The sequence below is a fragment of the Sapajus apella genome, unplaced genomic scaffold, assembly GCF_009761245.1.
Source record: "Sapajus apella isolate SASKATOON/1434 unplaced genomic scaffold, GSC_monkey_1.0 scaffold14, whole genome shotgun sequence".
Taxonomy (NCBI): Eukaryota; Metazoa; Chordata; class Mammalia; order Primates; family Cebidae; genus Sapajus; species Sapajus apella.
Window position 1 is genome coordinate 17,180,959 of NW_022436954.1, and position 25,264 is coordinate 17,206,222.

The window sequence follows — 25,264 nt, forward strand, 5'->3', positions numbered from 1 at the left end:
CAGAGGTTAAGAATGTTGGTGCAGGAGCCACTCTGCATGGGCCCAAATCCTAGCTTTGCCACTTAGCTCTGACTGTGGCCAAAGCACTTCCCACTCTGTGCCTCTGCTTCAGTTTCTTCACCTGTAAAATGTGAATAAAATGAAGTGGTTATGAGGAATAAATGAGTTAACGTATAAACTAGTAGAAATGCCTGACACACAGTAAGTACTAAATAAATGGTACTTAAGCTTAGTTTTCTGCTCCTTTTCTTCTCTTCTCAAGGATTGAGACAAGTGTTGGGATAAAAGCCTGAGCTTTGGTGTCTGACCCCAGTATTGGAATCTCAGTATAACCACTTAAAGTTTAATGTGTGACCTTGGACTAATTATTTAAGCTCACACCAATAGAGATGTATCACGTACATGCTGCATACCACTGTGCTGGTCGCTGGCACTTCAGTTTCTTCATCTGTGATGTAGAGATAATAATACCAACTTCCTAGGGTTGTGTGAAGATAAAATGAGGAAATCTTGAGACACTCAATCGTGACAACTGCTGTTATCGTTATTATTGTTATCATTGTAGTCCCACTAGAAGTTTTTGGGAGAAGAGTAAATTTGGAACAATTTAGCTGGAGAAGTTTTTTTCCCCCTTGAAATGCATGGTAAGAAAGAGCATGGATGATGAAAGGGTTATCTAATGAGTTCTTATTTATGAATACCTCTGGGAAAAATAAAAAATACATGGAAATATGTCAGTTTTAACAAAGCCTGCTAAATATTTTAGGGCATTTTATGTTTATTAAAACCCATAGTGATATAAGCTTTTCTTTTTTTTCCACAGCTGTTGAGACCAGCAGCAAGATACTGATGCAGTTTATAGTAGGTCACTTAAAATCAAGTCAGTAGTAGACTAGGCATTGTAACTCTAAAGTCTTAAATACTCATCAGCTGGTCAGTCCATTGGGTCTGACAAATTATGTGTATTTAACCCTTGAGAACTCGTGCTTGGGTATGACAACTAATGGAAACAATTGTAGAACCCCAGAGATATAAAAGTGGCATTCAAATGCTTTCTAATGATGATGGGCACAGTTTATTCGGTTTATTTACTTTCTGATTTTGGGCATTTTGCCTTTGTGAAATTGCCTGATGTTTTCTTATGGTAATAGTTATTATTTTCTTTCTATATTTAATTGTCAAAAGCTGCCTATATTGAGCCTAGAAACTGAGCGTGAGAACAAGTTGATGGTGAGAAAAGGTACAGTGATCTCAGATTTGAAGGGTTTTGGGGTAAATAAATGAGTTAATATATCCATTAGAATGTATGTATGTATCTTTCTTATGTGTATAAGTGAAACCACTAAATGAGGTAAGGGGAAAGATCATTAAGTGTAAAATATAATTAACTTTGTTCGTTCACTACTGATCAGGATCTGAACTTTTTGGTCTTTTATCCTTGATATGTTTTTTCTGTGATTCAACACATGTATTTGTAATAGCTTACCAAAGCATTCTGAATATGGTATATGTTACCCTTAGCAAGAATTTAAGTTTAATGGCTCCTATTAACTTTTTGTTCTCACTAACCCAGCTGTACTGTTTGATAAAGGTCTAGTAGGTGAATAGGTGTATTTACCATAGGCGAATCAGTGTATATTGTATTTTGTCCCTGTTCCTAAAACATTGTATCTGCTTTCTGGGCAGAAATTCCAACCAGTTTTTAAAAGAATAAAGTGTTGTACTTTGGCTCAACAAATGTTTTTAAAATTAAGGAATTTTATAGCAGGTTGTATAGTTTTCTTTTGATTAAATAATAGTAATCTTACTTTGCAATAGAGTGGCCAGTAAGTAACGCTTTATAGTGTTAAAATTAGCATAGCAAATACATAGTATTAAGTTTAATTTAGCTGTGCGCAGAATCTGTAAAAGTTGCTTCAGTTGGTTGAATGGAATTGTGGAAAGTTTAGAAGTATATTTCATTTTAATAAATATGTGTTAGATTCTACAAGCGTTTTGAGTTGAAGAATTATACAGTTTTGAAATCCAGTTTGTCCCTGCTGAATTTGTGAAAAGTGGTGCCGTATGTGACGGGGTGCACTCCTGTTTCAGCTCTGCAGGACCCTGTCCAGCCGGTGGTGCTCCTGTGTAGAGATGCCGCTGGTGATTGCCCATACTCCCTCTGTTGCCTCTCCTCTCCTGCTTCTCTGCTTTCTCTGCTTACTCTCTCTTGATGGTCTCTTCTCCATCCCCTGCCTGCTGTTCATCCTTCCCTTCAAGCCACTACTGTTTTATTTCTATTTCTCTTAAAAACAAAGCACCATTGTAATTATTAGTTTTTAAACAGAACTTTAAGCTTTAACAGTTTGTGACGACACCTCTGACTTTGGGCCCTCAGCTGGAATTTGGAGAATAGATAGCTTGAAATCACTTGCACAGTAACTGAATATTTGTGAAATATTTTATATCTGGACTAAGGGAGATAATAGAAAAGACCTTTTTACCTCAGAAATTGCTGTATTTTCTGGTTGAGGGTGACAGAGAGGCAAAGTTGAGGAAGAGGCAGGCATGTTACTCAACTAAGATAAGCATTAATTTATTAGATTTCCCTCTAGTCTCATGGACCTAATTGGAGAAGAAAATGGAAATTTTGGTGGTGTGAATTGCTAAAATATTTTGATTTATTGATTGAGAAGACTAGGCTTTCTTTCCTTGGTTTGTAAATACAATATTTGGCCATGATGCCTTATTGATCTTTCACATTTCATTGATTGTTAGTTGCAACATAGCAGACCCTTTCCTTTCTAGATTTCTCCTAGTGGTTTTAAATTGTTAATGTAATTGTTTGGTAAGAAAGGTAAAACTTGGAAATTAATTACGGTTACATGTTAAGTTAATGTCTATGCTGGATTTAAAATCATTAGCTTCTGGCTGGGTGCAGTGGCCCATGCCTGTAATCCCAGCACCTTGGGAGGCTGAGGCTGGTGGATCACCTGAGCTCAGGAGTTTGAGACCAGGCAACACGGTAAAACCCTGTCTCTACAAAAATTACAAAAATTAGCCAGGTGTGGTGGCATGCGCCTATAGTCCCATTTGTTAGGGAAGCTAAGCTGGGTGGATTGATTGAGCCTGGTAGGTAGAGGCTGCAGTGAGCTGGGATTGTGCCATGCCACTGCTCTCCAGCCTGGGCAACAGAGCCAGCCACTGTCTCAGTCAGTCAGTTCAGTAGCTTCTAAGATCTATACCAGGCATTTCATCTATTATTTAATTATACGTAGAGAAAAACATTTGAGACAAGAGCCTTAACTTTATAGGATTTTAAATAACTACTTATGGAAATTTAAAAACATTTATAAAAATAGAGTGAATAATATAACAAACCCCATGTACCTATTACCTGACTTTAGCAATTACCAGCGTTTTGCCAATCTTTATCTATAGTGTGTAAAACATAACAGGAAAGTAACTTTGTGTTTTCAAAACATGTACTACAATTAGATACATTGGTATACTCAAAGCAAAAATGTGTATAAGAATGTTCTTTTCATACATTGTTAGTTTAATACTGATAATCCCCTTTTTTTTTTTTTTTTTTTTTTGAGACGGAGTTTCACTCATGTTACCCAGGCTGGAGTGCAATGGTGCGATCTCAGCTCACCGCAACCTCCGCCTCCTGGGTTCAGGCAATTCTCCTGCCTCAGCCTCCTGAGTAGCTGGGATTACAGGCACGCGCCACCATGCCCAGCTAATTTTTTGTATTTTTAGTAGAGACGGGGTTTCACCATGTTGACCAGGATGGTCTCGATCTCTTGACCTCGTGATCCACCCGCCTTGGCCTCCCAAAGTGCTGGGATTACAGGCGTGAGCCACCGCGCCCGGCCCGATAATCCCTTTTAAGATAATATTTCATTTAACTTACTGGAGAAGTCTAAGCCACCACTAACTTAATGAAGAACCACATCTGCTGGAAAAATTTTAGCTGTTCTTACCTCTTCTGCTTTTAGAAGTTCTGAGATTATTAGTTTTGAGCTTATGTTCTTAGGAGTTGTGTTTTATTTTATGTACACTTGCCTGTCTGTGACAGTTGTATGGGTCATCATTTCTTAGCATAAGCAAGATAAATCTATAAGTCAGTTTAAAGTTGCAGGTCACTAAGTCTTGTACCAAACTTCTTTCTTGTGCATATTCTGTTTCTGTTTAATACGAATGTATGTATTGGTTAAGGAGTACTTGTTTAACTTAAAAAATGGTTTGTTGAGAAGGGAATTTTGACTACCTGCTATCTTTAGACGTGGTAACAGTGGTTAGAAACTTGCTACGTGCTCCCTTGTTTGCTCTTCTTTGCACTAGTAAGTTGTACATATGCCTGCAGTTGTGGGGCGTGTTCATTAGTAGTCACTACATGGTAATGGTAGCCTTATTTCTGAATTTATTTGGTTGCATTAGTTTAAATTAGACCCATAGGTGTAATTATTCCACCCCACTGCATGGGGAAGCATAGTCAGTGGAAGTTGTGCATCTAAACCCCTGTGCATTGAAAATGTATCTTTAATGTTAGGATGTTATTTGGCATATATCATTTAGTGCGAGGAATGTACTTATTTAACAGGACCTTTAATAAGTTCCCTCTACACCAGAGATATATTTTTAAACATTATACTTAAGAAGACTTTGTAGTATTCCCCAGAAGAGTTCATCTATAGCAGCAAAACCTTTCTAAAATAAAACTTATTCTTTTAACCGGTATTCATTTAAGTGGGTTTCTCTGTACTTGGTTTCCATGGAAATAGCGAATAGCTAACGTTATTTATAAGGTGGAAGTAAAATAGGGTGCCTAATGGGACCCCATGCTGCTCTGATGAAGAGACTTAGGAAAAAAATCCATGCTCATGGGATTTTTTTTTTTTAAACAAGGTTAATGGAAGCCCTGATTTCAGTCTTCTGTAACAGAACATATTTCTGGTTTTAAAGGCTAGCATTAATATCAAGCAAACAACTTCTTTTTGAGGTCTGTATTGCTTTCACTTTCAAGTTTTAGGACCACTTACTTATCAGTGTGATTGAAGCTTTATGCTTCAGACTCCTGTTTCTTTGCGGTTTTTGTTTCAAAAGTTAAAATTCGCAGTGTATTGTAGCTGTTTCTGTTTCTCATTGACATTTCAAAGTACTGATAAAAAGATAAATGTTCATTAAGGATAGGAGTGGTGAGAAAGGATCAATATGTTGGACTATGTAGTTTTTTTTTTTTTTTTTTTTGATGTAAATTGTATGGAACCATTTTTAGTTTTTAGGCCTGAAGTCAGGGTTTTTTTTTTTTTTTTTTTATTTGTGTTGTAGAGCTAAACCTGTATAGTCAGAGAGAAGAGATTCTAATTTTCTTTCAGGCTGGAAACAGGGAAAATCTTAATTTCTCTTTCCTTTTTAAAAAATGGATTGTTGCCAAAACCTTTTAACTGAAATAAATGTTAATTCGTTTAGTGCTTGAAATGTGGATTTGGAATAAACCTTGGCTTTTTTCTCACTTCTTCGGTAAGGCCTACTCTGAGTTTTCTAGGCCTGCAGCAAAGCCTTACGTTTTTTAAGCCCCTTCAAGTGAAAGAGTATCATTCCCTTTGTGTTTAATGTTTGTGTTTGTGTTTGTGTTTGGGGTGTGTGTGTCTAATTTTTCTATAGCCTGAAAGGCACCTGCTCATTTTCCAGCCTAGTGAGTACAGCAGTGCTATATTGAGAAGTAAGGCAGGATGGAACACAATAAGGTGCTATAATTTTTATTTAGTTAGTTTTGCTTATCCTTGGCAGCTTGTGATCACTGTCCATTTGTCTGGAAGTACTCTGATTATTCTTGGCTATCAGTGCAGTAGGAGTTTTTTCTGTGTTTAAAGCAAGGATTATAGTATACCAAGGGCTCCATCAGGGGAGGAGTTGAGTTTTTGTGTGTATGTGTTTCTCTGGATAAGCTTCTGGCTATAGTTGGGTTTACTGTGCTTTAATTTGTAAAAATTTGGTTGTTTTAATCTTGTTGAATTTATTTTTGTGTGAGATATTTTGTCTCTAGCAATTCACTAGTTTCTTCTGTGTATGTTGATGCTATTTTATAAAATTTTCTTAATGTGTTAATTGTTCTTTTAGTTTAGCTTTTTCTTGTCTATTTTTAAAATCTGGTATCTACCATTGACCTTTCTTAGTGAATTTTATTTGAATTATCTTTGTGCTTTAGAGACATAGGAATTTGGGTCTATTATCCCATTTCTGAGCAAACAACTCCCAGTAGTTACAGTTAGTGCAGTAGAAAGGGCTCTCATAGATGCAGAGCTGGGCGTTGAGCCTCCTCCTTGGTGCTTACAGTTTACACCCAGAACTCCCATTAGTGTTAATAGGAGGCACTTCCTTAAATCCCCGCACACTGAAATAAAACCCAGACTCTTTTATAATGCCTTATAGACACCAGAGTTGTTTTTTTGTTGTTAATGACAAGAGTTTTAGTCCTGAGGTTAACTGATTATTAAGATAGAGTTTGAGTTGTCTTGGGATATGGAGTGATTTACTAAGTCTGATCTATAATTAAGAAGTTTTCGTTATGATGATTAGACTCAGAAAACATAGCTTTCTGAGAGCTGTGGAAGGTTGTGAATAAGGATTTTTGTACTTTTATAGAGTGAGGAAGCAAGATTTCTTCTTTTCATTTATTTCTGCTATTACTTCTCAACCATGAAAAATGATTCCAACAGTTTTTGTATTTATTGTAAGAGGATTTCGAAGAATTGTTTTGTTTTTTATTTTACTTAAAAGCCTTCCTATAATTACCCTCTAGCCTCAAAGTCTTTTATTAGCTAGGGTGGCTCACATTTTTCAAGCATATGGAAGTTAATATGCACTGTTTTAGAACTTAGACACTACAACCACTGGTCAAGTAATAGATAATCAGTGTTTACTACACCCATCTGTGAACTGTAGATTTTTATTACTTTTATTTATTTAAATATAGTCTAGTGGAAAGATTCCTAGATTGAGAGCAGTGAATCTGGGCTTTAGGCTGAGCTTTTCCTCTTATTATCTTTGTGGATTTTAGCTAGCCATCTGAACTTCTTGGACCTCTCTTTCCCCGTGAAATAAAGGTATAGATCTGGCCCTCTGAGGTGTCCATTCTAGTTTTAGGCTGTTTGAGGGCCTACTTTCCTAGGTACTGAAGGAAATAGAGTACTGTAAGGCGGGCAGTGGTTTCTAATCCCAGCTCCCTATCAGAATCTTTTGGGGGAACTTAAATACAGATTTATAGGTTCTAAATAAGACATAATATACTCAGTATCTTTAAGGAATAGGGCCTGTGAATCTGTATATCGTTAACTTTTATGTGTTATCCTGATCTAGGATTGAGATGGTATTCTGTTCGTGTGTGTGTGTGTGTGTGTGTGTGTGTGTGTTCTAGTTAGGGAGATGTCGTATAGATTAGATTAAAATGTGAAGCAGTATGTGGTTACATTTGAAAATGAATGAGAAAGATGATAAACACTTCAGGAGTTTAAACAAAGGAGGAATTGGGAATTAGGGTGGTTTGGGCAGATCTCTGTTAATCAGTGAGTCTTTATCTGGACCTAGTGTGTGGGTGAGATTTGGATAGTTAGAGAGAAGGTAAAAAGGTATTATTCTTGGTATAAGGAAGAGCATAAGTAAAAGTTGGGGAGTGGAACAATTCTGATCATAATTTTAGTTTTTATTTTATTATTCTTCTGCTCCTGAAACTTCTATAGATTTCCTCTATAATTTGAGGGCGTGAGCCATGAAGATATTTGGAGGAAAAGAGTGTCCCAGCCAGAGTGCAAGGAAATGAAAGAGCCCCAAGAAGGGAACTTGCCTGGAGGGCCTGCAGTGCAGAATGGAGGCCAGTGTTACTGGAGTGATTAAGCAATGGGGAGATGGGGTGGCTGAGAGTGGCAGAGGCCCAGATCACTTAGTGCCTTGTGGGCCATTGAAAGGGACTTCATCTTTTTTCAGAGTATGGTGGGAAGCCATTGGAGGGTTTTGAGCAGAGGAGTAACAAGATCTGTCTTGGGTTTTGAAAAGCTCACTCTGACTCGTGAGAGAATATACCTTAGTGGGTCTAGGGTGGAAGTGGGGAGGCCTGTTAGGAGGCTGTTGGAATTATCTAGGTAAAAGGTGAAGGTGACTTGGACCAGGGAGGTGATAGGAGAGTTGAGACAAGTGGTCATGGTGAATAGATTTTGAAGGTAGAGGCACACGGTTAGCTGTCGGAGTAGATGTGGGGTGTGGAGAAAGAGGAGTCTTAAGATGACTTTTAGGATTTTTTTCTTCTGAAGGGGTGGGGATTTATTGAGATGAGCATGACTCTGAGGAGGAAGTTAGGGGAGTAGTCAGGAGTTTAGTTTTGGATGTGTTGAGCTTGAGATACCTATTTGACCAGTGTTGAGTGGGCAGTTAGGTATATGAGTTTGGAATTCAGGGGAAGGATCTGTGCTGGGGATAAACATTGGGAATTGCCAGGGTGTAGATCCTCTTATAGCCATGAGACTGTGTGAGATCACCTAAGGGGAAGAGTTCCAAGAAATGAGTCCTGGGACAATTTCACATTTCGAGGTGTTGGAGGTAAGGAGGAACCAGCAAAAGAAACCAGGGAGAGTAGCCAGAGAGATGAGGAAGAAAATCAGGGAGGGTAGTCTCCTGGAAGTCAAGAGAAAAGAAATTTCAAGGAGGAGGAAATGATCAGTGGGTCAAAAAATACTGGTCAAGGAAGTGAAGACTGTTTTCTATTGGATTAAACAACTGTTAAATCTCTGGTGATCTTGACAGGAATGGAGGGAGGCAAAGGGCCTAATGGGTTGTGTTCAATAGAGAATAGGAGGAGAGGAATTAGAGACAGGGAGTATGATTAACTCTTTCGGGGAGTTTTGCTATAAATATGAATCTAGACAGGGACAATAACTAGAGAAGGATATGGAGTCAAGGGAGGTTTTTAAAAATTTTGTTTTAAATTATTATTATTTAAGATAGAAGGAACAAAATGATCCAGTAATGATGCGGGGAAAATTGATGCTCCATGAGAGTAAAGGGAAAAGCTAGAGGGATGTCCAGGAGAGGATAAGAGGTGGGGACAAGAGGGATGGTTATTAAGATGTTGGGGCCCCAGAGACTAAACTCATCAAGTGGGATTCTGCTTTTTCTTCTAACCACTTATCTGCATTTAAATTTATTTCAAACTTACTTGCTTTCTGTTGGAAGTTAGGAAGGGCAGATAAAAAGCACTAAAAACTGCAGTATATAAAGCTCAGTTTTGGGGCCTCTTACAGTAGGGGAAGAGAAGAGATTGAATCTTCTGGGTAAGGTGACATTTTAAAGTGTCTTTGAATGACAATTAATCTGTGCTATTCTAGTCCCTTATCAAAATTTATGATTGAGCACAGGCTATAAACTTAATCATTTGAAATTTGTAGTAGGGTGTATTAAATTTTAGCTTAATTTAAAACATTATCTAGTATTAAACTTTTTCTCTGCAAATTTTGTTTGTTTAATATAGATTCTTCATATACAAGGGTTTTAGATATTTTACAAAAGGTACTTAAATATTAATCGCATTAGATTTATTTATTTATAATATTTAAAATATTATAACCATATCAGAAATCTAGATAATTTGTTTCTTTACCAGCTCTAATTAGAGCAGTTACCTGCGAAGTTCTAGAGAGGTGAACAATCTTCTATTTGTGAAAAATTGTATGACTTTATATTAGCAAGACAATATAATACCTCTAAAAGCAAAAATAATTTCATTTACTCTAACCTAGATGTTTTGGATATATTTTTCAAGAACAAATTTATCTTTTAAAAATTTTAGCAAATATGGTTAAAATTTTGAACTACCTTAGTTAGAAGTGTGAAATGTATGTGAGAAACAAACAAAGTGGCTTTTAACCAGCTTAACATGAAGAACTCAAACTTGCTTTCAGACTTAAATATGTTTTACATATGGATAGTGTGTAAAAAGCACAAATGTGTGTATAGATCTTGCTTTTTGGTGCTCAGTCTTCTTAAATTATAGAAGTAAAATATTTGCTTTTCTTTTTTTTTTAATTTCCAAATGGTAGTCAATTAATATTCAATCTTCAGAAGAAACACCTTGGGATTTCTGATGTGTACAGTATTTAAGAATCATTAGTCTAAAAATAATTTCCTCTTTTTGGGTATGTGAACCTCATTGTGAAACCAATTAAAGCTGTGGACCCTCTTCCAAGAAAATTGTACCTATGCTGATATATATAGAATTTAGCATATAGTATGAAGGAGTTGACCTCTCTGAAGCGCATTCATGGGATCCCTTAGATTTAAAAGATTTTATATTTTGTTTTGTTTTTGTTTGTTTGTTTGTTTTGTTTTTGAGATAGAGACTCGCTCTGTTGCCAGGCTGGAGTGTGGTGGCACAATCTCGGCTCACTGCAGTGTCCCGCTCCTGGGTTCAAATGATTCTCCTGCCTCAGCCTCCCGAGTAGCTGGGATTACAGGTGTGCGCACCACACCCAGCTAAATTTTTTTCGTATTTTTAGTAGAGAAGGGGTTTCACCATGTTGGCCAGGATGATCTTGATCTCCTGACCTTGTGATTTTCTATTGGATTAAACAAAAACAAAACAAAATATGAAATCTCTGTCTCAAAAACAAAACAAACAAAAACAAAACAAAATATGAAATCTTTTAAACCTAAGAGATCCCGTGAATGCGCTTCAGAGGGGTCAACTCCTTCATACTTTATGCTAAATTCTATACATATCAGCATAGGTACAATTTTCTTGGAAGAGGGTCCACAGCTTTAATTGGCCTTTAATTGCCTGGCTTGGCCTTTCAAAGTGCTGGGATTACAGGCTTGAGCCACCATGCCCAGCCAGGATTTCATGTTTTAAGACTTTTCTAGATGGCTTACTTATGTGATTTTTCTTTAAAACTTTATATACGAACTTTTCAAAAAATATTTCGCTGGTGTTTGTTGTAGTTTGTTTTTTAGAAGAGTAACTGCTGCAGTGGGTTAAGAGAAAGTTAGGTCTAGTGGAAAGTGAGCTCAGTTAAAGGAATCTTGAGCCAGTAAGCTCTTCTTCAGCTTCATGACCAGCTAGCTGAGTAACCTTTGGGGAAATCACTTAACTTCTCGGGCTTTGATTTCCTATGCGATTTCTGCAGTCCCTACAAGTAGTCTTATGAGCAGTTTCATAACATCATGATTTCAGGATATCATGACAAAATTCTTTATCCGTTTAGGATTGGCCCTGCTACTCATTTTTGGAGAAAATGCCTTTGGAGATAAGGTATATGTACAGTATGCTGCCTTTTATTAAATATGACTTTTCAGCAGCATTTAGTAATACTTTTTAATGCTGCGTAAGTTAAAATCCCAGTTCCACCCTCATTACTTTGAATTTCAACATATTTTATATATTCTGGGTATAAGGCTGTGTTGATTATACATATTGCAATTATCACCTCCAATTCTGTGGCTTGCTTTTTCACTTTCTTAATGGTGTTTTTTTGATGAACAGAAGTTTTTAATTTTGTCCAATTTATCAGTCTTTTCCTTTTTATTATATTTTAAAATGGTAATATTTTACTTCCTAATCAACAACTTGGATGAAAACAGTTCCAGAAAGTCATTCATTTAACGAATAATGCTGCTGGAAATCGATGCATAAGAAATTATCCCCAGCCTGAAAGAGCTAACATGAAAGCCCTAATAGGGAAGATAAGCCCGCAACAGACAGCTTAAGTGTCTATTTAGTCAATTCATTGATTTAACAAGTATTTATTGAGCATTTACTATGTGCCTGGTTCTGTCTCAGGCAACCTTTTGAGTGGTACAGAGTCCTATAGATATCAGTATTGTTAAGAATCTACTTTTTAATAACTGCATTGTTCTGTGATTGCTGCATGCTTTCTCTTTTGGTTGGGAGTCATCCTAACCTTGGTGATTAAAATTGTTATTTGCATGGGCCTAAGGACTTTATAAAGGACTGCTGCTAAAGAAAAGGCAGCATAGAACAACACATTGAATTTCTTTTGGAAATGAATGCTAACTGCATGAACTGGGGCCCTTTTAAATAATTTTATTGTATGTTTGGTATAACTGTACATGATTAAACAAAGATTTACAATCTGGGAGATATGAAGCTCTTCTGAAATATTCCCTGAGGAAATGAGACACTATTGGAGTAGTATCAGTCAACAAACACCATATTTAAGGTAAAGGAAGTCATGCAGTTCTAGAGCATAACATAGTGGAGTTGAAATAATTTAATACTAAAATATTAAGGGAAAAATTTTAATTTTCTTCTAATGTTAAATCGGGATCCCCAAACCTTAATTTTCTTTCCGGCTTTATCACGGATTAGATATGTGGCATAGAAACAAGTAGCTTTTATGTATGTGGTTTACAATCTAATAAGACATGGGCAGGCATGGTGGCTCACACCTGTAATTCCAGCACTTTGGGAGGTTGAGGTGGGGAGGATTACTTGAGCCCAGGGGTTCGATACCAGCTTGGGCAACATAGTGAGGCCTGTCTCTACAAAAAAAAATAAAATAATTGCAAGGCATGATAGCACACTTGCGGTCCCAGCTATTCAGGAGGCTGAGGTGGGAGGATCACTTGAGCCTGGGAGGTTGAGGCTTCAGTGAGCTGACTGTGCTACTGCACCGGAGCCTAGGAAACAGAATGAGACTCTGTCTCAAAAAAAAAAAAAAAAAAAAAAAAAAAAAGTGAGACACATCTAAGAATGTGAGGAAAGGTTAATTAAAATTCTGACTATACGTTATTATAAAATGCTATGATTTTAAAACCTTGCATAAGGCAAATCCATTTCAAGATTAATTGAAAAGAATGCCTTTTACGAGGACCAAACTAAGGACTAGTGATGTTAGCTTAATTTGTTACTATAAAGCAACTGACAGTAGAGGTCACTTGTTGGGTTTGAAGGAGTAGTTGTATGTTATTTAAATGAGGTGCATTTTATTTCTATGTGTCTCTTAGGAAAGGAAAATTATCAACTGCTAACTTCCCCTTGTCTTGAAAAACTATGGAAAAGTAGTGATTTAACTGCTCTTGAGTTCCTTCTTTGCTGTAAAAATTACCTATTGTTTCTTTTTTTTCTTTTGGGTTTTAAAACTTTGGAAATTTTTGTATGTTTTGGTTTTTTCTTCTTAAAATCAGATAGAAATCTTTGAGTTTCAGCTTTTGATGACATGTTATAAATATGTGTGTGTTGTCTAATTCCATTTTCCCATTCTTCTGTTATAGGGGGCTAGGGAGCTGAAGGAGAGCCAGTTTCCCCAAAATTGGTAAGTACTTTCGCTAGGTAGACATAGTATGCCTGATGCTAGCTGGATAATAATTCAAATACTGTGATTTTTTTTTTTTTTTTTTTTTTTTCAAAAAAGCTGTCTCTCAGAAATGGGGCTTTGCTGTTTGCACTGAGTGGAAATGAATTGTCTAATGTCACATAGCTATATTTCAAACCTATTTGTGTTTCTGCCAATACAGCTAGGCCTGCATGTTCCTCCATTCCGATAACCTGTTACAATGTAAAAGTCCCCTTTTCTAAAAATGTCCTTAATGCAGTGGTTCGAGTTGAGAATTCAAAAGTTCAGATTCCCAGCCAGGCCCAGTGTTGTGTGCCCGTAGTCCCAGTTACTCAGGAAGCTGAGGCAGGATGATGGCTTGAGCCAGTTCAAGTCCAGCCTGGGCAACAAAGCAAGACCCCCATCTCTTAAAAAAAGAAGATTAAGATTCCTATACTGTTTCGTGTTACTTAATATGCTGTTATATTTGATGGCTTTGGTATATGTGCAAAATGGCTTAGATTAATGTAACTATGGAAACTTGACTTTGAAATTTGGGACTCGTGTTTATTTATATTCTTAAACTTAATATTGGATTAGCCTCATGTCTGATAGTACATTTTTTGGTGTATGTTGTTTTATATAATTCTTAAAAAGGAAAAAGAGAGAAAGAGAGAGAGAAAAATGTAATCATGTGGGACATACAGGCAAACTTTTTTCCTAATATCTACTTTGATAGATTTTTTTAATATGGTTTATAAATCATCACTCTTAATCATTTCTTTGAATGCACAGGGCAATCTAATGACTAGCAATCAAACAAATATTTATTAGAAGAGTGTGTACTATGAAAAAAATTAAACTCAAATAAGATAGCTGGAATAGGGTAGTCGCCTAATGCAAGACTATTCCTTTTTTAAAAAAATTTTAAATCCTCTCTCTCAAATAGGAATTAACTTAGTGGATGGAGTAGATACAGTAGATATTTGGCCAAAGTTTCCTTTTGATAGCTTATGGTGCTTGTGGTGTCTCTCTTCCTTTTAGGGGACTGGGGTTTGAACATGATTCATGGAGGCACTTGAACTAAATTAACCCTTGCATTTTACTGCCTTTTGATTCTACTTGCCTTTCTCTCATGAAACCTTTTAAAATAGATAATCAAGATCCTATCGCTCTTACTTTGACATGGGACAGAATCTCAGAGAAGGGACCTTAACCCATTTATACCAGAGGTTGCAAATTTTTTTGTGTGTGAAAAATCAGACCTTGGCAATGATCTTGAGCAGTAGGATATAAATAATTCCCACAAGCTTAGTGTTCCAATAATGGAACACTAGGGATGGATCAAGGACCTTGTCCTCCAATATTTTACCCTGTGTGGCAGTTTCTTCTAGATCCCTGACAGGTTGTTATTCAGGTACATATTGAATACTACATGTTTAAAAAATGTAGCTCATTTTCTATAATGTATTCTGAGGAATCCTACTTCCACAGAAACTGAATAAGTATTATTGAAGGGGGCGGGGGTGGGAAAAGGGTTCTGTGGTCAAATAATTTGGGAAATGCTGCATTAAACAAAGTTAAACAGGTTTCTTTACTGCAGGACTTCTCAGAACCTTTAATATGCTAATGTGCATTGTGAATCTCCAAGAGGGGGATATGATATGCAGCATTCTTGAATACTTCTAATGACAGGGAGCCCACTACCTCATAAGGTAACCCATTCCTTTTTTGTACAATTCTAATCCTTAGTTCTTCCTTTTCCTTATATTGATCTGAAATATATCTCCCATAACTTCCACTTCTATTAAGTATTTATTGGTTATGCTAAAACTACCACACCCACTTGTGTTATCCTTTGTGTGGTATATATTTGTAAGATTCTGGACATGCATGTCTGGACAGTTTTTTCAAAAAAATAGTCATTAAATATTAATAGGATTCTGGTAAATGTGATAACCAGTTCTAAAATCTTGGCCTCAATGTCACTATGCTCTTAAACCCTACTTCCCAACCTCCATTGTCAATTTCTGTGTATTTAAAAATTTACTCAGTTTTCTTTTTGTTGGATGTGGCTGGGATAATTTAGTAGACATGCTTGATTTTTGCAAAGAAAAGAAATAGAAGACTGTATGTAGACAGCCTAGACCCCAGAAAGCAGAGGTATAAAATGTACATTGGGCTGAGCACTGATGATGGTGGGGAGGGGTCCAGGACTCTACGCAGACCTGTGAAGGAAGGTGCTATGGGTAACCCTGGCCTGGCCCAAGGCACCATAAAAGCCTGCACATTGCAGCAGAGGTATGAACTGCATAGAGATTCCTTTTTAACAAAATGAGGGCTTACCCCCTACCCCTTCCAAAACAAATAGAGATGAGAAAGATATTTTATACCCTCATACATTCAGGCATTTAGATATCATAAATGTAATGATATGTATGCATATATATTTTTAATTTAATTTAATAATTAGGAAACAACATTATTAAATGTAATTTAATAATATGGAAACATCCAACTAGCTAAGGGAGGCATTTGTCAAGAGCTGTCATACCAGGATTTGAATATAGTAACCTTACCAGATTCAGAGGGTTAGCCTCTAAGATCAGAATTGCAAAGCTCTTTGTGCAGTAGTATTTTCTGTTCACCTGTGGAGTGTCATAAAAGAAATACTGTGATGAAAATAAATCAAGATGTGTTGAAATGTGCTAAATGATAAGAAAATAAACATTACATTATGTTTTTTAATGTTGTCATTTGTGTTGATTCATGTTAATGTTAAAGTTTTTAATAAGTAATATTAAAAGAATTTTATTATTTTTGGCATTCATGGTAATTTTAGCACTAAAGTTAATGAAGATATTTTATCTCTATATATGTTAGATACATAGTAAGAAGTTAAGTATTTTGTACAAATTGAAACTTGATATTTGAGTATTAAGCATGGGACAAGAAATAAAAATACATAGTTCTGTCAAGACTTACTACTTTTTCTTATTTAAAAAAATGAATTTAACCTACTTTAAACATTGTGTCTGAGAATATGGATCAGAAGCAGAGGAGTTTCACACCAAATAAATGCATGGTACAGAGAACATGGAATTGTCCTTTTTAGAGACAGTTTGGGGCACACTATGTCATGGACTTATTGTTAAAGAAATGTTGGTCGATGAGTCAAGTTTTGATTGGAAAAAGGTTTCTGTCAATTCAGTAACAGCAAAATATTTCTTAGCAGTAAAATTGGAGTTACAGCTTTCCTACAAGTTATTAGAATCATAATAAAAGACCTACAGGTCACATACCTTCAAGCGGACGTATACCCAGAGAAATAGAAGAATCTCCATAGAGAGTTTGTGAACAGAAAAGCTTACAGTCTTCTAGATATATACTGTGTAGAGAAGTTTCATTAAAAAGTCTGTATAGAGAAAAGAATTAAATGTATTAAAACTATCATAAAACTTTACAGTTTGCAAAGGGCTTTTCATATAATTTTGCCTTATTTAAACTGCAACAGTCTTATGAAGTAGGTGATATTGTTTCAATTTTCCTGATTTACAAGCAAACAAACCCTGAGGATGAGAGTAGTCACACCGTGAGTAAGTAGAATTAGTGTTTTTGTTTTTTGGGATGATGAATGTGCTTTCCTTGGCTGACCTTTTTAGTGGGATTTAATAATTGTTTCTGTTTGTTTGATTTTGTGTGTTTGGTTTTACGTTTTTTGTTACTGTTGTTATTGGAAGGTGAGAGGCCATTAGGTATCAGAATGCTTTGATGTGTACAGTTTGACAGATTGCAAATGCGAATATTTTGGGCTAGGGAAGTGCCCTCGTTGATGGTGCCTTGTAGAGCTGTTGGATGGTGAGAGGTATTATGCTGGAATACAGTGTGTTACTGTCTTGTGAGTCTGATGATATTCACCTTGCAGTAACTGATTGCTTCTTTATAACTTATTAGAATTTGTCAAAATATGTTAAATTATCTTTTAAAAGTGTAGCAAATAATTTTTTTGATGCTATGAATTACCTCCCAGTGGTGTTCAGATGATGACTGCATGATATGTCCAAGATCTAAAATATGTCCAAATATGTCCAAAATATTTTTTCAGCTGGATGCAGTGGCTAATATCCCACACTTTGGGAGGCTGAAGGTGGATGGATCACTTTAGCCCAGGAGCTCAAGACCAGCCCGAACAACATGGCAAAACCCCGTCACTACAAAAAAATGCAAAAATTAGCCATTGCTACAGGTGGTGCACACCTGTAGTCACAGCTACTTAAGAGTCTGAGGCAGGAGGATTGCTTGAGCGTAGAAGTCGAGGCTGCAGTAAGCCGTGATTACACCACTGCACTCCAGCCTGGGTGACACAACGAGACCCTGTCTCAGGAAAAAAAAAAAATTTTTTTTTTTTTTTCTTAAGGCAGTTTCTTGCTCTGTTGCCCAGGCTGTAGTGCAGTGGCGTGATCTTGGCTCACCGCATCCTCCACCTCCAGGTTCAGGTGATTCTCCTGCCTCAGCTTCTTGTGTAGCTGGGACTACAGGCGTGTGCCACCACGCCCAGCTAATTTTTGTATTTTTAGAAGAAATGGAGTTTCACCATGTTGGCCAGGATGGTCTTGATCTCTTGATCTTATGATCCACCCACCTCAGCCTCCCAAAGAACTGGGATTACAGGTGTGAGCCACCATGCCTGGCCAAAAAAATTTTGTTCAAAAGATTCAGCATGTATTCATGACCAGCCTGGGCAACATAGTGAGACCCCTTCTCTACAAGAAAAAATAAAATTAGAAAAGCAAGATTCAATATGTACCTGCCTCGTTTTTGTAAACTATAAATATATGTATATAATTTGTTTCTTTTTTTTTTTTTTTTTTTTTTTTTTTTTTGAGACAGAGTTTCACTCTTGTTACCCAGGCTGGAGTGCAATGGCGCGATCTCGGCTCACTGCAACTTCCGCCTCCTAGGTTCAGGCAATTCTCTTGCCTCAGCCTCCTGCGTAGCTGGGATTACAGGCACGTGCCACCATGCCCAGCTAATTTTTTTTTGTATTTTTAGTAGAGACGGGGTTTCACCATGTTGACCAGGGTGGTCTCGATCTCTTGACCTCTTGATCCACCCACCTCGGCCTCCCAAAGTGCTGGGATTACAGGCGTGAGCCACCGCGCCCGGCCATGTAATTTGTTTCTTTACACACAGACCAGTCTCTTAAAATTACTGTCCAGAAGGAGACCTTTCTGAAGAAAAGAAAAATATTTTCAAGTGAATCTTCTAATCCTTCATATGTTTTTCTATAATTAGTCCTACCTTTTTTTTAACCCTTCAGTTTTATTTTGAAATAAATGAGTAGTTGGCATTTAGAGTCCTTGCCAAGTAAAACTTCATGCCTTTGTGTATCTCTAAGAAGCAGACAACAATCTGATGGAGAAAGTAAAAGCCATCAGCTCCTCATTAGCTTGAGTTGCAGGCTTATTATTGTGCGAGGCACTCTTTGACATTTACAGTCTTCGGGTTAAACCCTGGTTTTAACTTTTTCTTTTCCTGAGCATTTTGTTTGATAGTGTAACATTTTCTGATGCTTTATCTACTAATCCTTGGTTAATGTTTTCTTGTTTAAAAAGAAGTGCATTTTTTAAATGGAAAATTTTGAAAATATCAGTACCCCAAAAAGAAGAAAGTTAATGACTGTCAGTGCTACCACCTAGAGATAACCATCAGCAAATTATGAAGTGACACCTGACAGAAATTCTACACAGCTCACAGTTTTATTATTTTTACAGGTCTTCAGTTTGATAGACAGAGCATATCATCTTAATTATATTTCTGTGTCTTAATTGCAGTTGGAAGTTTTTTATGTTTGTTGGTCATTCTTATTTCTTCTGTAAATTGTTATTTCATAGATTTTTGTTATCAATTTTTGAGAGTCCTGAATATATAAACTATATTAGCCATTTGTCACGTATAATGTAAATTCTTGGTGTTTTAACCTGCTGTTCATTTCCAGAGTTTATGTGAGTTGAGTTGAACTATGGTTTTATATGTTACTATCAGTAGAATAAAGTATGAATATTTGAAAAATACCCCTTCAACTTCAGAGTGATTCTTGACTTGAAAAAAATTATAAGGAATCATTTTGGACACATTTTCTGGTAGAGCCTTGTAAAAATTAAAACCAAGTATTGTTTTCAAGAAGAACTGTAATACATAAGTCAAGAATTTGAGTAGGGAGATTATTTTAGTATTTAAAATTAAACTGGCTCTGTAGTTTTAACTTTAGTGTTGCAGGTAGAGTAAGCTTACATGATAATAATAAAAATCCTTGTCTTAGTAACTTTATGATTCTGATATTTATTTATTGATTGGTTATTGTTCCAAATATTGTAAAAGATAGTAAGTAGCTAAAACTACCCAGATTTGTTTACCACAATATGTCTCCCTTTCTAAGTTATTAATATCTCCCCTAAATATACTGCCTTTTAAAATGTTTTGGTTGACATTATCATTATACAGTAAACCTTTCCTACCCTTTACAAAAGTGAATTTAAAGGAATTTTGCACTTTCGAAATTTATTCTTTTTTACATTTGAGTATTTTGATGATACATAATATAGTATATAAGCCCTAAGAAAGATTGCTACTGCTGTTTTATGCCTAATGAGAATAAGCAAATATAATGAAAACTCACATTCACAAAAATACGTTACCTAGTTAATGATTCCATTATAACTCTGTTAAACCAGTTTTCAGAGGACTTTTAGAAAACTTAGGTTGAATATAGACTTTACCCATAGTTAAATAATATTTAGAAATATGAAGATCATGAATCTTACTGTACTGGTTTAAGGCGTAGTGGTTCCTCTAACTTTCTGATTGTTCCCTTCCCCAGTTTATATGAATGCTAAAAAGTTTCTCTAGCTACAAGTTTTATAGGTGCAAAGAAAAGAAATTTGAAGTAAAATTTAAATTTATTCAGACAAAAACAGACTTTTGCTTTGGCAGAGTACCTAAAATCATGTCTAAGGCCACATTCACGAAAAGAAAAAAGTAATAAAGGATGAATTAGCCACTGAATTAATTTAGAGTAGTGATAATTGGAGGAGGATAGGAAGGTCAAGCTGGGTGTCACATTCACAGATTTAGACTTTTGACATTATTTCCACATGCCATTATATGTATAGTCAAAGAGATGACTGGCAAGTGTGAAAGAAGATGATTTTCATTGTAAAGTTGGAAATGCATTCCATTACTAGACCACCTCATAATGTTACACACAATAGATACATTTTAAAATATCCACATCATAACTTTGTGGATAGCACAGTTGTATTGCATTGTATTTATCTGTGTTCAGCATTCATTTGTTAAATGTAAATGCTTAAGTTATACCAGAATTTTCCCATTTTGAGTTTCTCAATTTTTTATATAGAGTAAGAACTCATGCAAATAAAAGTACCCTGGCATTCATTAACTTCCAAGAAACCCTGAACTCTCCAGTTCACTCTGTGTGAAGTTTAAAAATGTACGATTCTGTTGTTATATGTCTCCTTCTGAGGACAGCGTGTCCTGTATGGTTATAGTCTCATTGAGGGCCGAAGTGGTCTTGTTCACCTCTATATCCTCAGTATGTAGTAATTAACACAGTGCTGAACGTGTGGTGGGTGCTTAGATGTTTCCATGACCAGATTAAACCCTTTTTTTGGTTTTTCATTTCTTAGTTTTTGAAACGTTCTTTAGAGGAATACTTGAAGAATTGTTTTGGAGAAAAAAAAATATCTTTGAGAAATTTCTTGCCCTGTGTTAGAGAAACAAATATTTTTTGACAAAATTTATTTGACATAAATATTTTGTTTATTCCAAATGTAATGATCCAAAACATTTTATGATCTTTACAGCTGCAGTGAGAAGAGGAGTTTGTTACTTTAAACAGAGGCTGAAGAAACTATAGAATCAGCAGAGAAAGTGGAGAAGGTAGAGGATGGAGTTGCAGACTCTACAGGAAGCTCTTAAAGTGGAAATTCAGGTTCACCAGGTACGTTGTAGTGTTGGCTTCTCCCACACTGTTGTTAAGTAATGGTCAAGATTAGTAAACAAGCCCATCTCTGGTGTTTAGTACAGTTTGTAATCATCTTTAAGACAGTTACCCAAGAGTCATGTCATTTGCCTTTTATCACTACTCAAAAAGTCTAGATACTACTTTTAAGAAATTAAAGAAAATATTCCTGACTTCCTTTCTAAAGAAAAGAACTGAAAAGATTATTTTTTTAATATACCAGAGGTGTTAACAAAAAAGAAAGAAATCTTTTTTCTGCTTTTTGGTTCATCTGAAGGGCTTTATTCATGTGATTTAACTTGCATGTTTTAAATAACAACATGTCTAACTCAACTACCATATGTACTAAAATTTTTACAGATCATATGACTCAGCTTTATGTGTTGATTCCAATCTTTCGTAAAGAAAATGTGATTGTCTTCACAGATGTTTAAATTTCAGATTTCACAATTCTTATATTTTATCTCAGATACCCAGACTAAACATTTAAAGTAATTATAAAAATGTGTATATAAATAAATTTTAAATATGTTTGTAAAACAATATTTTATGTGTATAATAATAAAATATTAAAATATTAAATGTAATTTATATGTGAATATATGAAAGTAAATGTATACATAACTATACTATAATCAAAACAAAAAGCCATCTTTAAATAATTACATAATTAAAATTTTGTTATCTAAACCGAGTACCACTATTTTATATCTTTCTAGACTTTAGCTGGACATCAGACTGAAGACATACATATGTATGCATGTATATAGTCCTTGGTACTCAAAAATGATTAAGGATGATGCATGGACTGCTTCTGAATTTGTAACAATGGGGGATATGGGAGTGGAGAGAAGGAGAAGTAAAACTACTTTTTAAAGGTGTTTGTTCTTAGGGTATAGATTCCTTTGTTTTATCTGAGTAGTCTAAGATAACATTAGCTTTTGAAATCACTGGGAGAATATCTTGGGCCTTTGATAACTACTAGATTTGCATGTTGCCCAGAATTAGTGTGGGTGAGAACTTAAAGGAAGCTTCAGAAGCACCTGTTCAGAAATCCCTGCTGCCGCTCCGGATCTCGTTAAACTCTTGTTCCGCTGCAGAGTTGGCCCTGTGCACATGGGCTTCTTTAAGTAGGTAATAAGCAGCATACTTTTTTTTTTTTTAAAAAAACCTTGCTTCTGGTACTGAGGAGAGTAGAAATTTGTTACAAAAACAAGCTTGCCTTTTTCTGAGTGAAAGTAGTTTAACATAGAGGTGTGTTGAATAACCAGTTTGGCTGAATGGCAAGTGATAAAAATTAAATTCACATTTTGTTCAAAGCTCTCAGCATCATAGAATGAATTTTGGGAATATACGAATGAATCTGAAATTTGTGTGGATAAAGGATGATTTTATTTATTTATTTATTTTTATTTTTTTTGAGACGGAGTTTCACTCATGTTACCCAGGCTGGAGTGCAATGGTGCGATCTCGGCTCACCGCAACCTCCGCCTCCTGGGTTCAGGCAATTCTCCTGCCTCAGCCTCCTGAGTAGCTGGGATTACAGGCACGCACCACCATGCCCAGCTAATTTTTTTTTGTATTTTTAGTAGAGACGGGGTTTCACCATGTTGACCAGGATGGTCTCGATCTCTTGACCTCGTGATCCACCCGCCTCGGCCTCCCAAAGTGCTGGGATTACAGGCTTGAGCCACTGCACCCGGCCAAGGATGATTTTATGATGTGTGTGATTTTTGGAGTTTTTCCTCTTCTGAGGAAGTATTAAGATGGTAAAGTTAACATTCTGCTTTAGTTCCTCCTTACAAGATGTGAGCAAGTCCCAAATAATCCTTTCTTGAAAGGTTCATGACCTAAATTAATTGAAGTTAATTACTAAATATTTTGTTTCATATTCCAAATTCAAGCATACCAATTTTATAAGCATCACAATTATGAAAAACAATATTTATTATTCTGTTTTAAATCTAATTAAAATTTTAAATTTACATTTGTTGACTCAAAAGAGATACAGTATTCTTCCTAAAGTTATTCTGAAAACTCTCTTAATATTCATATTAACTGTCAGTTTTGAGCATACAATTAGTAGCTTTTATATGTTTTTGTGATAGTAAACATTTATATGTCAATAATGTTTAACAGAGAACACATAAGATAATTTCACTCTAGTTATATCTTTAATACTTTACTGTTTTTGGAAAAGTAATTTCTGTGGTGTCACCTACACAATCATTGATTATGAGAAATTGAGGCATGCCAGAAATGGCATTGAGGTAGGGGGATTGGTTACTAGTCTGAGACCAAAGCCAGAACATACATTTGGCTAAATATTGGGGCCAAAGACACCCTTTGTTGCATTTCCAGCTAGGGTACGAGATTAGGGATGAAACTGAGCTTACTGGATAGAAAATGTTTTCTGCAACTACTTGGTGTTGCTGTAGTGAAAACATATTTTTGTTCTTTATGTTTTCTTTATTAATGGGAAGATAGTTATGAAAGTAGCAACGTACACATAGTTGATGCTCAATAAACATTTAAATAATAATGTCCTGTGATGGACATCTCATCTTTTTGGGAAAATCGCCTTTTTTCCTCTTCCCTTCTTCGATCTTATTTAGATTTGATGGAAGTCACATTTAAATTTTCAGGGTATTTACTCCATATGTAATGGAGAATAGTATAAAGCAGAGGTTAGCAAATTTTTTTGTAAAGGGACACGTAGTAAAATATTTCCGGCTTTACAGGTAATTTATGGTCTCTGTCACAACTACTCTGCTCTGCTGTTGCACAGACAAAACAGCTATGGACAATATTATGAGTAGGCTTTTTTCCATAAAACTTTATTTGCAAAAACAGGTGGCCGGCCAGATTCGGCCCACGAGTTGTTTTGCTTACCTTTGGTGTAAAATATATCCTCAAGAAATACTGCCGCATTCTTGCAATAGAAAGTAACTTAACTTTGTTAACATGATGTCAGCTTAAAGTTACTAGGGATTTGGATGATCCAGTAAGTTGTCCATCTTGTCCTGTTCTACCCCTGATTGTTTAAAATGCAGTTTAACTGCTTATAGACAGAAAAGTTGGCTTGTTTATTTCCTGTAGAGGTGAAGACTTCATGTGGTTATCAGTGCATTTTTAAATTCCAGTGTCTGGAAGAAAACCTTTTTCAGCTTCTAAAAGGTAACAGCGTAGTAGCCAGTCCTTTGGTAACCAAATCAAAAAGGAAACTCAAGAACTTTTTTCATTGAAGAGTGTGGCTAGCGTTAATGTAAAAATGTATATGTATAAAACCTTGTGTTTCAATTCTCTTAAACCCTTGGAATGTGCATTGTTACTATTTTGTAGTTTAAGTCTAGGACATAGAAGAACTACTGCCATTAAATATGAAGTAGAATATAGTGACACATACCTTATGTATTTGGAGGTCTCATGGTTGGCAACCTCAGTTATCTAAAATGTGTCTTAGCACTAGCGATAAAGACTTTTGACCAGTTAGAATAAATGTCTGAAGTGATACACCAAAGATTGTACATTTTACTAAAGGAGGATTTCTTCGATTATTACATCCTATTCACTTGTCTTAAAATGAGTCCAGTGAGTATACCACACAGCAGGTCTAAAGCAGCAAATTTGAGCTGGGTTTCAGGGTTGTTAGAATAGTAGCAAGAGCTGGGCATGGTGGCTCATACCTGTAATCTCAGCTACTCAGGAGGCTAAGGTGGGAGGATCACTTGAGGTCAGGATTTCGAGATCAGCTTGGATAACACAGTGAGACTTCATCTCTTAAAAATATTAAAAAAATAAAAATCAGTCAGGCCTGGCAGTTCAAGCCTGTAATCCAAGCTACTTGTGAGGCTGAGGCAGGAGGATGGCTTGAAGTCAGGATTTCAAGACCAGCCTGTTTGCTTAGTGAGAC

General features: G+C 35.9%; 1 protein-coding gene across 24 annotated transcripts in view; it reads left to right on the plus strand.

The window, feature by feature from the left end:
• PHF21A (PHD finger protein 21A) overlaps nucleotides 1–25,264 on the plus strand; it is a 198,697-nt gene that overhangs the window by 15,638 nt on the left and 157,795 nt on the right. For 14 of the 24 annotated variants that reach the window (XR_004270355.1, XM_032283482.1, XM_032283481.1 and 11 more), the window contains 3 exons: nucleotides 13,267–13,307; nucleotides 14,911–15,022; nucleotides 21,194–21,330. Coding sequence is in view for 23 of the 24 variants with exons in the window: in XM_032283482.1 (XP_032139373.1) it covers nucleotides 21,277–21,330 (54 nt within the window). In the remaining variant the exon portion in view is untranslated. Of the gene's footprint in view, nucleotides 1–10,666; nucleotides 12,213–12,701; nucleotides 13,308–14,910; nucleotides 15,023–16,866; nucleotides 16,904–21,193; nucleotides 21,331–25,264 lie in introns of those variants that run through there. The other 10 variants (XM_032283501.1, XM_032283493.1, XM_032283490.1 and 7 more) reach the window with 5 other exon arrangements.